Below are 14,550 nucleotides of genomic sequence, written 5' to 3'. Positions count from 1 at the left end.
AGGGTTCCGAGTGTTTTCCTCCAAGACAAGCCTTGCACCTCCTGGGTCCCTGTTGTTCCAGGGCCCAGTTAGAGCCAGGGACGCCAGGTAAAGGCACTGGCCACGGGCTCCAGGAGAGAAGGGTGCTGTGCTCTGGCCGAACTCCCACTGAGTTCACGTGATGTCCACCCTGCACTCGCAGGCCCAGACCCCTTGCACCCTCTAGCCAGTGGGACTGGTGACCCTGACTTTTGTTAAGATTGACTGGTGTGAAGTGCCCACACGGGATTTTTCCTACATTTGTTTCTGGGGAAGCTTGCGGTCTTGCTTCATTCGCAAAAGGGCCTCCAGGCCAGGATATCCTGAGCTGAGTGGGGAGCAGCCGAGAGCCCCACTATACTGCTCTCCTCTCCTCTGCCCTCCCTCAAGTAGAGCCACGGAAGACTTGTCTAGCCCTTGCAGGCTTCTCCAAGTCCGACCCTCTGGAGGGAGGGCCCATCACAGAGGTGAGGATGACAGAAGCCAGGAAGGGAACTCCCCACTGCTGTCAGCAGGGTGCCTCAAGGTGGAGGCTGCTGATTGACCCTACAACTTGCCTCATCATCTTCGCCCAACCTGAACTAACCCTTTGTCCCCCTCACTTCCTCCTGTCCGGATGCTTAGCTGATCAGCAGAGCCGGCAGGGAGCTCACTGGGCCTGGTGGAGTTGGAATGCAGAAAGAAAGGCTGCAGCTCAGCCTCCACTTTGGAGCAACTGGTTCAGTGGTTCCTTTTCTGCAGATCTCCTTTCGCTTGCGGATCCCGGAAGGCTAACTCAGCAGACGTGACCATGTATGCTCAGCCTGCAGCACGGCCAGGAGCCGGTCCATGTGGGCCTCCAGCTGGAGGGGAGGCCAGCGGCCTCTGCAGGGGCGCTTTCTTCCTGAGTCACTCCCTGTGTAATGGTCTCCAGACAACAGTGTTCAGTTTCAGACCTTGGGACATGACCATTAACAGCCCAGGGACTAACTTGCAAGGTTCTGTTCATGGACTGTTTAGGAATATATAAACCCTCTAAAAGTAGATGCAAAAATCTTCGTCTGCATTATCTGGGTGGGAAAGGCCTTTCATGGGAGACTTAAAATGCTTCACTACCCTAAAAATGTCAGAACCACTGCAGATTTGGTGCAGCCCTTCATCCTTTTTAAAAGTCATCCCTGGCACGTGCTGTGTTTGCCATCGGGTGGATGACTGGCCATCTCTGCAGAGAGAAAGATGGGGGATATACAGGGAGCTGATTTTTCTGTGCTTCTTGGCAAAAAATCAGCAAGATACACTTGATCAGAATTTCTTTGGGGATGGAAGAATCCAGCATGTCAGAGCTCAGAAGGCACAGAGCTCTGAGGGCCCACAGGTGAGGGCGGGTCAGGATGGCCGCTGCCCGGCCTTAGAGACTCATCAGACTCACACAGCTCCTGCCTTGCTCTTGGCACCCTGCGTCATGCCCCCCAGGATGGGACCACTTCAGGGCCACTCCATTCTCCCCCTATTTAGCTATCTAGCCTCTTGGATGGCTATTCCAGCCACCACCCCGTTATACAAGAGTGAAGTTAAGGCCTAGACATGGAAAAGCAACTAGAACAGCATGAAACAAGCAGGGTGAGAACCAGAACCATGACTCGACACCAGTCCCATGCTTTCCCAGCAGCCCCATGGTGGCCCTGGGCCCATGAGCCTAAAGCATGATGCAATGTGCCTACGAAGTGACAAGCCAGACTTCTGCACAGTAGTGAAAAGTGCTTTTGCTTGGCGAGCATACGTCATTTGGCAGCTGCCTTGCAGTGCTTATCAGGGCAGCTGAGGAAAAACAGATGCACCCCCAGCCCGTTGCCTTCTCCCAGTTGGGAACGTGAAACTGAACTGAACCCCTGGCTGAACGCGATCCTGGGGCCTGGCGCTGCGCCACCTCCCTATTGTGTTCACAGCGGTACCTGCCAGGCCCACTGGGACTCCTGGCCCCTCTGCCTAATCACGCAAAGCCACCTCTGGCCCCTTGGAGTGAGGGTATTGTCACCGGGGTCCTCCAGCCCAGCAAGGGAGCCCAGGTGCGTAGGTGGGGCAGGGAGCATGCCCCGTGTAGGCAGAGTGAGGAAAGCACAGGTCTCCTTTATTGAGCATCTGCAGGGGCACCTCGGCAACGGCCAGGCAGCGGGAGGAGGGGCAAGCAGGCAGGAGGTGGGCACAGGGAGATGCCCGCTCTCACTTCCAGTCCTTGAAGAATTGCTTGAAGATGGGACTCTCGCGGCCCTGGGGCAGAATCTCCACCTACAGGGACAGCAGGAGAGAAGTCTTGCTCATGAGGTTGTGGGGAAGGCCGGAGCCCTGGAGGAGGGTGCTATGTACCAGGCCTGAGTCCACATGCCCTTCAGCCGAGGGTGCTCCTCCAGGTAAGCCAAGAGATGAGAAAGATGACAGGGACACGGGCTGAGGAAATGCTGCTTCAAGGACATAAGCGCACAGTCTGATAGATACACCAAGTAGACATGAGCCGTGTCAGCTCCCCTTGGAATGACTGTGGAGTCGCAGTGCTGGGGTGAGAAGCAGCGGTACCAGCTAGGGACAAAGGCCCAGAGGAGGTGCACGAGCTGCCTCTGCCCCACATCCTCTTAGAAAATAACATATACTTTTAAATTCTGAAGGATCGAGAAGGGCTTTCCCACGGGGTGGGTCTGGTAGGGAGGCCCGACTATTCCTGACTTCACCCGAGGCTTTCTGCTCTTCTTGTCCAGTCTGAGGGCAGGAGGCCATGGGAAGGGCCCAGGAGGAGGGTTGGGGCCCTGCGTGTCTCCTCACCTGAGTATGTGGGGCGTACCGCATGCGGGAGATGAAGCCCTCTGCCACGTGGAGTGCTGCCTGCCGCTCTTTCTCGTTAGCTTTTCGTCCTGGGTTATAGGAGATTTTCAAAAAGAGCGGAGACCCTCTCTAGCCCACATCCCATCTTTCTGGAAGAAATTTAAGGAGGTCCACAGAAAAGCTGGCAACTTTTAAAATAAATGGGCCAGGAGGTGGTAACAATGCTGAGGAGCTCTTTGGAGGTATAAAGTCAGCCCCCTGAGATTTCTCCCAATCTGGCAGCTCCAAGCCAGAGGAAAACTGCTCTTCTGCCAGCTCTAATCATCAAAACCTTCTGCTGGGACCAGGGCCCCAGGGAGTCATGAGAACTAGTGTTCTCCTGGCCTCAGACGTTAGAGCCATGGCCCCCACCCAGGACCCCTCCTGAGTCTGCTGAGTATAGCGTTATCAAGCCTTCTTTGCACAACTGACTAGGACAAATGGGTGTGATTTACTCCAGTCTTACTCCCAGAATGCCACGTAGCAGACATCAGCCTAATAGTTATGCCAACTAAGCATATGAAAAGAAAAACCACAGAGCCATCCATTCCCTCCTGTATGCAGTCCTGTTAACGCAAAATGGTCTCCAGCTTAAGGCATTTTTCCAAGACAACAATGTCATGGAGTCACTTGTGGTTAGATCCACCAAGACTTAATATCTAACCTCACTGCAGTTTCAGCCTCTCCCTGCAGGAGAATTGTAAAACAAATCAGTCTGGAATTTCCTGGTCAGCATTAGTGAGATAATCTGCCTGCTAAGACCCCCAGTCTTCCCCTAAGTAAACGTGACCTTGCCTAAAATAATCCACTCTTTTGACTTCCTTAGCCCATTCTCTTTCTGCCTATAGACACCTTCCATTTCAAACAGCTCCTCTGAGCACCCTTTCTCTTTACTAGATGGGATGCGGCCTGATTCATGACCTTTAAATTTAGATCTGTACTCAGGTGAATTTTTATTCCTTCACACTAACTGCAGAACCAGCTCAAACTGACCTTACCCTGTTTCTAACAAGATACAACAACTCAGAACAAAACCATGCAGCCAAAGCATGCAGAGGAGAATTCTGACCTTCCATTACACCCAGAATCAAAGTTTTGTCTCAACCCCCAACAGAGCCAAAAAGCTGGGACTAGACCGGAACTTGATCACCAGAACCCTGTATGAAGCGAAGTGTCCATTTTCCAGGAAGATCCGGTACTAAAGCCTTCCCACTGAAACCTGCCCAAAGCACGTCCACATACCTGCCTGTCCCTTCCTTAACCCCTTAAATTCCATCCCAAGCCCTTGATCACGGAGACACATTTGAGCCTCGCCTCCTGTCTCCTTGCCAGTCAGCTTCGCAACAAAACTTTTTTCTTTTCTGAAAAGCTGGTGCCATAGTTACCCCTCAGCCCACCTCACTATGGTGCTGGGTAGAGGGGATACCTGGGTTCTAACCTCTAAATTAGGGACACTCCAGCCTCTGGATAAAGGCCCTTTAATTTGTTAAGCTGATCAGTCATTTTGAACCACAGAATAAAAAAATCGTGATCTAAAAAAAAAAAAAAGGCTGGTGCCACAGTATTGGCTTCTGTGCAGGAGATAGCAAGCCTTTGCTGGGTAACACCAGCCAGGCTATAAAATGCAGTTAGCTACACTGTATCTCAAATTAGTGTGCTGGATCCTTCCTGTGATTTAACCAGCTACCTGAGATACTTCTCTCCCCGCTCCCAAGTTTCCTGTTTTTTGCTCCTCTGATTTCTTTCCAAAATGGTTTGGTTCTTCACTTGGGGTTAAATACGAGGTGTGATCAAACAATATGGTAAATGTTTAAATTAAAAAAAAATTTATTATGGGGTAGCCAGTTGGCTCAATTGGTTAGAGTGCACTGCTCATAACACCTAGTTCACCGGTTTGATTCCCACGTGGGCCAAAGATCTGTGCTCTCCACAACCAGATTAAAAACAATGACTTGACTTGGAGCTGATGGGTCCTGGAGAAACACACCCAATATTCCCCAATTGAAAAAAATGTATTACAGTAAAAGACACGTTGCCATTAATCCTTCTCAAAATACTCCCCCTCACTTCGAACACACTTAGCCCATCGTTCTTGCCACTTTCTGAAGCAGTTCTGGAAGTCCTCTTTCTTGTCTTTAGTTGCGCTGTTGTGGCTGCCTCGATGCCCTGAATCATTTTGACTTTGGGGAAGAGCCAGAAGTCTCACAGTGCCAGGTCTGGTGAATAAGATGGATGAGAACACACCATAATGTTTTTATTTGACAGAAATTGCTGTACCAGAAGCCATGTGAGACACGGAACCTTTCCATCGAGATAAAAACTACGATGAATGCTGCTGCCAAGTGCCATCCAGTGGAAAGGCAGGGATCTCCAATACGGCTGAGAGAAGGTGTGTTTTAAAGCGTGCCATAAGTCATCCTCCATCATGACAACACCCCGTGTCACACATCACTTCTGGTACATGGCAATTTCTGTCAAATAAAAACATTACGGTGTGTCCTCATCCACCTTATTCACTGGATCTGGCACCGTGAGACTTCTGGCTCTTCCCCAAAGTGAAAACGACCATGAAAGGTAAATGTTTTGAATCGATTCAGGACATCAAGGCAGCCATGACAGTGCAACTAAAGATACTCACGAAAGAGGACTTCCAGAACTGCTTCAGAAAGTGGCAAGACGATGGGATAAGTGTGTTTGAAGCGAGGGGGAGTATTTTGAGGGGGATTAATGGCAATGTGTCTTTTACTTTTCTTATTTAAATATTCACCATATTTTTTTTATCACACCTTGTACACTTTTGTGGGCCTCTGAGAACCACCCATGCTTGGAACTGGTTCCATGTGGAAGGCAGGAGGGAAAAGGCAGCCCCAGTAGCACACCCCCCCACCCCCACCTCCAACACACATACTCTTTAACTGAGAAACCTGCCAGGCAGCTTGCTGCTCCAGGCCCTTCCCTGAAGCTACAGCATTATTCATTGCCTAGTAGCAGCCATCCTCAGAACACCTAACACTTCTCTATCTTCCTGACCAGGCTGGGGCTGCGAATTTCTCTTTGCCTTGGTTGACCCCCCAGATATTTCTTGAGGAAATACTATACCATCAAGATACTAGAGACAATATGGTTGCTGCTTTCAAGAAGTTTATAATCTGGTCAGGGAGGTAAGTAAGACATGCTCAAGAAAAGACAAGTCTGGAGAAGGTAATAAGCTCCCAGTATCACTCAGACACTCAGTTCTGTTTCAACATTTCAGAGTCAAACCAAAGAACAAGCTTGAGCATAGCAGTGTTTATCTCTTACAAAAATAAGTTCTACCAGTTCACTACCCACTATATACAGTGGGATTTAATTTCTCTAAAATTTCTGTCACACCTCAAGGCAGAATGTCAGGATCAGTGGTCCCAACGACCCTGAAGGCCTAGGAGTGCTCTGTGTCAGTGTCCCCAGAATGTGGTCCCTGGACCTGCAGCAAGGCCTGGGAGCAAGTTAGCTCTGCAAATTCCCGGGCTCCAGCCCAACCTAGTGAATCAGAACGGGGAATAGGGGGGCGGAGGGAGGCCGAGGGCAGCTACCTGTCTTCACAGGCCCTCAGCCCTCGGGTGATTCTGAGACATGCTCAAGTTTCAGAATGTTTGCCTAGAATCTAAGGAGTGGGAACAGCAAAGAGAAAACCCTCAGTCTAGATGTCAGGTCTAGACTGACATCCAAGGGAGAGCATCCAGGCTGTCTCTTGGAGACTGTCTTTTGAAAGCAGCCAGGCAGGCCGAGCCCTCCAGGGTCAGAGCAGGCTGGAGCAGAGAAGCCACACGTACCTTTCCAGATGTAGATCTTGCCACAGAGCCCGTTGTCTAGCACAAAACAGTCATCAGGTATCAGAAGCTCAAGGGCAAAGGGGCTGGAGTCGGCCACCTTGGTCAGGTTCATCTGTCCAGTGGCATCCGACACCTGGGGGAGGGTGTGTCAAAATAATATAAATGCAGCCACTTTAAAGCGGAGCCAGAAGTGCCATCCCAGAGGAATTGCTTTGAACATCTTATACCTCAAACCTTTAGAATGTTAAACAGGGCAAAATAACCTTTGGACTAGGCCTAAGCAACATTGTGTCTCAAATAACTGTTTACAAAGGTAACAAGAAAGCAAATACGATGACTACCAGACCAAAAATGAAAAACCTTCTTCAGAATTAGTATCACTATGTCATCCCCACCTTCCTTCTATTGATGTAATTGCTCCCTTTCCCTTTCTCATAAATTCCGGTTGCCTTTGTCTCCTAATCAGAACACTATTTGGGTTTCTGCCTGAATCAATACGTCCATAATAGCTATTCTTTTGATCTAAAATAAATGCTTATTGCCTCTCATTTTGAAGGCCTTTTTATTTTTCGGTTAATAGATGAACAGTGCTGGATCACCCTCTTCCTCCCAACACACAGCCCTAACCTCTGCCCAAGGAGCAGGCTTAGGCTGCGTCCCTGCAGACCTGCACCACCGCCCCCATCCGCCACTCAAGCCCCAGGAACAGACAGGGCACAGGGAGAACAGCACTAACAGGCAAATCCCAGGCAGCCCCCACCCCTCCCATCACCCTCATCAGTGATTCCATTTGGAAATTAAATGGATTCCAAATTACAAATAAATGCAAAGAATTCAAAAAGTAAAGCTCAACATCTCCTTCTCCAAGAAGGGCATAGAATTGAAGTGGCATTTATGGCCTCAGGAGGGCCTGACGTCTGCCCACTTCCCATCCTCTTCTCACTTCCAGCCCTAGATAAACCACCCAGGTGCCGGACCCAAACTTCCCACTGCTCTCTCCTCTTCCTCCAGCCCCTGGTGCACCAGGCTCCCGCCTTCTGCCTGGTCCCAGGGCAGACCCGGAATGCCCACCTTATACAGAGCTGCGGCCTGGGCATTAGTCTGGTCAGCTGTGAGGTCTTCTTCAGGATTGCCTTCCTTCAGAGTGGGCTTGGGGCCCAGGACCTGCAGGGGCCAAGGGCAGACCAGGTTTCCAGGGATTCCTGGGCACCTGTCCCAGAACTTCCCAACCCATCACACCCAGGGCCACTGCCTCTGGTGGGGCAAACTGTCCCACACACAACGGCCTGGGTCCAAGCCACCTCACCTACCAGGCCACTGGTCCATCTGCCCACAGGGGCACGTACTTTACTCCAAATCACACCGAGCACCCTATGAGCTAGCCACAACCCTGAGCAGTGCCCCAGATGCTCCCACCCAGTCCTCCACTGGCCACCCTCATGCCCCCCAGCTGATCACTGCTTCTCTTGGCAGCTTCCAAGCAGGGTCCACCCACCCCAACATCCCCTCCACCTGGATCATCTCGGCAGGCTCCTCCCCATCTGTGACGATCTCCACCTGGGCCTTGCCCTGCCGCTCACTGTCCCGGATGGCCAAAGCCAGGTCCCGAGCCTTATTGCGCTCCAGGATGTTGGACTTTCCACCACACCAGACAAAGATGTTCTGAAAGGAAGTGGGAAGCTCGCATGAAAGAAGGCAGGAGGAGCCACAAGGCTTCTCTGAGGATGGTAATGACATTCTGTGTTTCTCTGCCCGGCCCCCCATGTCCCTCCTGCTTTACTTTTCTCCATAGCATATACTTTGACGTCTTTAGTGTGTTTATACTCTATCTCCCTTGACTAGAAAGTAAGTTTCATTAGGGCATGAGTGTTTTGTGCTGTGTTACTTTGCTCTGTTCACTGCTATATGCCCAGTGCTAAAACAGAGACTGGCACATATTTCCGCACAACATAAATATTTTTTTATTGAATAAATGAATGGGTGAATGCTGTCATTGAGCACCCTGCCTGCACCCTGGCCAGGCACAGCCCTCATCACCTCCCCTGAGCTGGTCTTCCTGCCTCCATTGCACTGCTTCTGGTCCTCCTTCCCAACCCTCCTGGGTTGACCTTCCTGCCCGAAGTCTTCAGCACCATGAGATGTGACCCAGACTCCTCGGTCAGTCTCCTCATGACCTGGGTCTCACTCTCCTTAGCAATTTGCACTCCCATGGCTCCTGTTCCCACCCTGCACCTGCTATCAACATGCACGTCTACACCCCACCTCAGGGCCTCAGCTCATGGTCCTTTGCCTGGAATGACATTTCCCCTCTGGGAAGCTCTAGTCAAATAGCACTTCCTGGGACAACGGCTTTGGAGCAGGCTAGAGAGCCCCTCCCTGCCCAAGGTCCCCCAGCACATGTCGCTGCTTCTCTTAGAGCCCGCATCACATCCTGCCCCAGACTACAGCAAGTGCCAGGCCAGCTCATCTTGTTGCCTCCCCAGGGCAAGCAATTCGTGGTCCCTGTGCTGGCTCAGAGCAGGCAGCAGCTTCACTGAGTGAACGGACGAGGGAATAAATTAACAAATGGTCTGGCAGGCAGCTAACTCACAACTACAAAGGTCTAAGAGAGGGAGGGAGGGAGGAGGCTCCAGTGTGAGAGGCAATAGCTGGACAGCAGAGGGCTGTTTCTGTCCTTCCGAATACAGGGACGTTTCTAATGGTTGGAGTGCTCCCACTTGGAATGGAGTTCCAGCTTCTCAGATTCTCTCGCTATTCCCTGGCCTCCTGGCCCCTGCCCTTGGGAAGGACAGCGCGCTCAGTGCTGCCTGCCACCTACTTGGCCGAGGTCCAGGATGAAGCAATCCCCGGTGTTGAAGCTGCCCCAGCTCAGCGGCCGCTCGGTGGCACGAATGTTCTTCTTCCCCTTCACCTGGTAGAGTTTCCTGGCAGCAGCCGGGGTGGCCCCTGGGGAGGTCTTGTGAAACGCTGACTCCACTCCACCTTCCTGCAGCCCAGATGGCCAACCTGAGGGGGCTGGCGCGAGGCCCAGGGCCCTCCATACCCCATCCCACTGGGAAACGGGCAGAAAGGTGGGGAGGACCCAGCCCCAAGGACACCGGGGCCTTTCGCAGGGTAAAAGGCAGCTGGAAGGGGGGCAGGCTCTGAGGAAAGCTGCATGGAGGGCTGACCTGGTACTTGATGCCCCTCGGGAAGTAGCTCATGAAGAGGTCGGACTCGTTGCCCTGCACCTCTCGGTGCTGCACCGGCCTCTCCCCAAGCAGGGTGTTGAGGTGCACTGCCAGCACGGCACAGGCCCCCTGCTCATCCCGGGATGACTGCTGGCCTGGGGCGGTGGGAGGGGGCAGGACCAGGCCCGTGAGACCCATGCCAGCCCCAGGGCCCCAGTCCTCTCCCTGTTCCCAGCCCCTTACCTATCCACAGGTGCAGGTGGGAGAGCTCTTCCGGGCCATTATGCAGCACTAGGTAGGAGTCCCCCGAGAAGAAGACACCCTGGTTCTCCCTGGCCACCGGCACCGGCTTCAGCTTCTCTACCCGCCACACGTGCAGGCCAGGGTCTTGCACTGAGGCCAGGAATGGAGAGCTACTGCAGGAGGGGAGAAGGTTGGTAGTGCCAGGGCCTCTGAGGAACGGCCCCAAGCAGAGAGACCTGCGCAGGACTGGGGGCTGGGGTATGGGGAGGAGGGTGGCTGGAAGGAAGGGCAGTCCTTGGAAATGAAGGAGGGAAGGGTGAGAGGGGATGGGGTACACAGCCTACCTCTGGGGGATAGGTGTGTACATGCTGTTTCTGGATCTGGAAAGACAGAAGACGCCATTATTATTACAAATGCCATGTAATAAAAACAATCACCTTTCACATTGGTCTGGGAAGGCGCTTCCAGGAGGCCAAGTGCTTTCATATTCATCAAATACTTCATTTCCAAGACCCCAAGAAGAGATTATCCCTGACTCCATTATGCCAGCAAAGAAACTGAAGCTCAGAAAGTCCAAGTCCAAAGTCACACAGCTAGTGAGAGAGTAGGGAAAACCAGGTCTCTAGCTCCGGGCCAGCGTCTTCCCCTTACTCTCACCCACACCTCTATTCTGCTTCCAGACACTCTCAGCATGAGGCTGGAATACAGCTCTCTGAGCAATAACTGCTTGTATAAGAAAAGTCTAAAATCAATGACTTAAGTTCCCACCATAAAAAGAAAAAATAGAAAAGAAAAAGCAAATTAAACCCAAAATAATCAGAAGAAAAAATAAAAATAAGAGTAGAAATTAATAGAAAACAAAAATAGAGAAAATCATAGAAGCTGGTTTTTTTTTGGGGGGGGGGAAATGAAGTTGATGAACCTTTAGACAAACTGATTAGGAAAAAGACACAAATTCCCAGTACAGAAACAAGAGATGACATCACTACAGATTCTACAGATATTAAGGTGAGACATCTGTAAGGTGAGATATTAAAAGGAAAATAAGAATATTACAAAAACTTTATGCTGATATAGTCAACAACTTATATGACACAAGCAAATTCCATGAAAGGATACAAATTATGAAAGTTCTAATATCTATTAAAGAAATTGAACTGGGGGGCCTGCACCAGCTGAGATCACTATAGCTGGGGTGGGGCCTTCACGCTTGCGCCCCGATGGGGCTGCGCGGTGTCCCACTGTGGCCTGCTTCTGCCAGTGTGGGCACGCGCCAGGAACATGCCACCTACTGCTACCTGTGGGTTTGGGGCAGAGGTAGCTACCGGAAGGGGGAGGTGACGCTTGTGAGGCACAGGTGGGACGGCACGCAGTATGTCATCAAAAACCTGAACCTCCGAAATGAGGTTAACACGTCTTCCCCCCCTCCAAAAAATTTCCAAGTCCAGATATGGTCTACCAAAAATTTAAGGAAGACATAATACCAATTCTACACAATCTCTTCCAGAAAACAGAAGAGAACACTTCCCAATTTGTCCTATGCTGCCAGCATTACCCTGATATAACAAAACCAGATAAATATATTATAGAAAAGAAAATTAGACTAATATCACTCATGAACACAGACACAAAAAATACTAACAAACTTTTAGCATATGGAATTTAGTAATATATAAAAAGGGTAAAACATCTGACTAAATAGGGGTTTATCCCAGGAATGCAAGCTGTTTTAACATAAGAATCGATCAATGTAATCTACCCTATTAACTATTTTTTTATCTCAATAGATGCAGAAAAAGCATTTAGCAAATTTCTATATCCATTCCTGATTTAAAAAAAAAAAATTTAGCATTCTTTAACCTAATGAAGAGCATCTACCAAAAACAAAGAACAACAAAAAAAAAGAAAAAAAAAAACAAAATAAAGAAAAAACTTTACAGCTAACGTTAAACTTAGTACCTTCTCTAATTCTAAACTCCCTCCCTGGGGTATTTCTCCCATCCCCAGGCATCAGCTATCATTTCTGTATCCCCAGCTCCTCTCAAGTGCCAGGATGATCAACATCATCTTTATTCTGTAGGTCAGTGATAGCAACCTTTTTTGGACAAAAATTATTCAGGGGGGAAAAATGTTAAAGGCAAGCACTTAAAAAATATATTAGCCTTTTAAAAATTCAGCAAATGCAGTAGCTACAGTTTCACTCCTCTCTTTCTTATAGAGGGTTTCTTTCTTTCTTTCTTTCTTTCTTTCTTTCTTTTTTCTTTTTTTGTTTAATATGCAGAGCTGACACCAGCAAGCACTTCAATACAATTCATGCTTTTTTTCTAAGGTGAATCCTGGCATTTTTGTAAGGTGAGCCCCAGTGGTACAGGGTAAGGGTCTGGGAATTTCAGGGTAAAGTGGCAAAATGGCACCATTAGTAGATTCTTGGGGGCTGGGGAAGCAGGAAGGGCAAAGAAAAACCTTTGAAGGATAAATGGAAGAGCAGAGCAGATTGAGTCTTAGTAGCAAACAGGGAGAAACGGGCAGTGATTAAGATACCATGTGAATTATGACTTTCCTTTTCCATTCCTAACTTACAACACAGCTGAAGGCAGTTTTTGGAACCACACTTCCCCAAAGGGGGGAGGCATGAGGGGGAAGTTTGAGGGGAGGGAAGCTTGAACATTTCTCCTGGCCACAGAGGATCACATGCTGTGACCACATCCCCTGCAACAGGCAGCAGTAGTCTGTGACTCAGGTCTGAAGTGATGAAGGGCTGCCCCTAGCCCAAGGCTGGGGAGAGCTCGGGAACAGAGATGGTGTAAACAAGGGGGCCAATTATCAGCTTTACTATTTTGCACTCTGTGTTACCTATCTGAGAGCTCAGGCTATAACTGAAAAGCAGGAAGCCCACATGCTGGGGCTCCAAGCATTGGAGAGCCACTGCAGAGTTTTGATGACAGGGATTTGGCTGCCTGCTCCTTCATCATCCTAACTCTCTACCCAGGCTGCCTGTTAGAATCACCTCAGGATTTTATAAAAACATGGATGCCCAAAACCCATCCCGGAGATCTGGATTCCAGAGGTCCAGAGGGGAGGCCCTGTGTGTCAGCATTTTGAACATACGAGGTCTGACAATTAAGTTCACGAACTCATCCTAGAAAAAGTGCTAGATACCTCACTGCTGAATATCACTGCAGTCACCTTCAAAGTTCTCCCCCTGGGAAACTATGCACTGAAGCCAGCGCCTAGTCCACCCTTCAAAGCAATTTTGGAACTCTTTTTCTGGAACGGCCATCAGAGCTGTCGTCGTATTACCCTTGAAGTCCTGAATATCATCAAAATGTTTATCTTTCAATATTTCCTTTATCTTTGGGTAAAGAAAGATGTCATTGGGGGCCAGATCAGGTGAGTAGGGAGGGTGTTCCAATACAGTGATTTGTTTACTGGCTGAAAACTCCCTCACAGACAGTGCCGTGTGAGCTGGTGCATTGTCGTGATGCAAGAGCCATGATTATTCGTGAAAAGTTCAGGTCATCTAACTTTTTCACGCAGCCTTTTCAGCACTTCCAAATAGTAAACGTGGTTAACTATCTAGTTGGTACAAATTCATAATGAATAATCCCTGTGATATCAAAAAAGGTTAGCAACACCATTGCAACAAGTTCGTGAACGTGTCAGACCTCGTATGTTCCAGGTGATTCGATGCTGCCAGTTAACTGTCCAGAACAGAGTCTCACACTTACCTGCACGTAAGAATCATTTGGGGGCAGGGGGGTTGTAAAAAAAATCCCAATGCCCAGACCACATAACAGACCAGTTAAAATCAGACTCTCTGGGGCGGAGCCTGATATCAAGTGTTTAAGAAGTTCCAGGTGACGCTGCTGCTGGGTCAGGGCTGACATTCCTGCTGTCCCATCAGATCCCTGGCCCTCAGCCTTCTGCTCCAGGCTCTCACAGGCAAGGGTCCGCATGACGTCTGGCCCTTCATTCCCTCCTGTCCCTCCCAGCCCCTCTGCCCAAGCCCACTGCTCCCTGAGCCTCCTCAGTGGGCACCTCCACCCTCACCTCCATCCAAGTCCTTCTACCCTTCCAGGCCCATATCAAGCTCCAGCTGGCCAAGGAGCCCTCCAGGGCATTCCTTGGCCGCAGCCTTCTCTGGGAGTTCTTCCAGCCCTCTCATCTGGGAGCATACACTTCAGTCCCTGCTTGCAGGATACCTTATAGCAGGACCTAAAAGCTTCATGTCTCAGCTAAAAGGGATATGTCTGATATTCCTGCCTTCCTCACGTAGCCTGACAGGGTTCATTCAGTTCCATTCAAGGTCCACGCTGGGAGCTTGGCACTGGGCAGCATGGGGTGAGGAGCACAGAAATGAAGACCGACAACAACCCCATGAAGTAGGGAGCCATCATAACCAGTGGGACCACAGATAAACATCCCCTGGGTGGGGGATGTCACAGAATCATAGATATCAGCATTAGAAGGAATCT

The 14,550-nt window shown here is 49.9% G+C and overlaps 1 protein-coding gene across 15 annotated transcripts in view; it reads right to left on the bottom strand.

Moving 5' to 3' along the window:
- Positions 1-1,629: 1,629 nt before the first annotated feature.
- CAPG (capping actin protein, gelsolin like) overlaps positions 1,630-14,550 on the bottom strand; it is a gene marked incomplete at its 5' end in the record, with an annotated part of 104,751 nt that continues 91,830 nt past the window's right edge. For 10 of the 15 annotated variants that reach the window (XM_081068284.1, XM_081068291.1, XM_081068296.1 and 7 more), the window contains 9 exons: positions 2,106-2,283; positions 2,812-2,900; positions 6,663-6,795; positions 7,734-7,826; positions 8,175-8,324; positions 9,481-9,648; positions 9,833-9,987; positions 10,076-10,248; positions 10,420-10,455. In XM_081068284.1, coding sequence (XP_080924410.1) covers positions 2,218-2,283; positions 2,812-2,900; positions 6,663-6,795; positions 7,734-7,826; positions 8,175-8,324; positions 9,481-9,648; positions 9,833-9,987; positions 10,076-10,248; positions 10,420-10,455 — 1,063 coding nt within the window. In that variant the 3' untranslated portion in view covers positions 2,106-2,217. Of the gene's footprint in view, positions 2,284-2,811; positions 2,901-6,662; positions 6,796-7,733; positions 7,827-8,174; positions 8,325-9,480; positions 9,649-9,832; positions 9,988-10,075; positions 10,249-10,419; positions 10,456-14,550 lie in introns of all 15 variants that reach the window. The other 5 variants (XM_081068297.1, XM_081068298.1, XM_081068293.1 and 2 more) reach the window with 5 other exon arrangements.

The sequence above is a fragment of the Rhinolophus hipposideros genome (genome assembly GCF_964194185.1).
Source record: "Rhinolophus hipposideros genome assembly, chromosome: 12".
Lineage (NCBI taxonomy): Eukaryota > Metazoa > Chordata > Mammalia > Chiroptera > Rhinolophidae > Rhinolophus > Rhinolophus hipposideros.
Note: the sequence above shows the minus strand (reverse complement) of the source record. Positions and strands in the feature narration are given on the sequence as shown.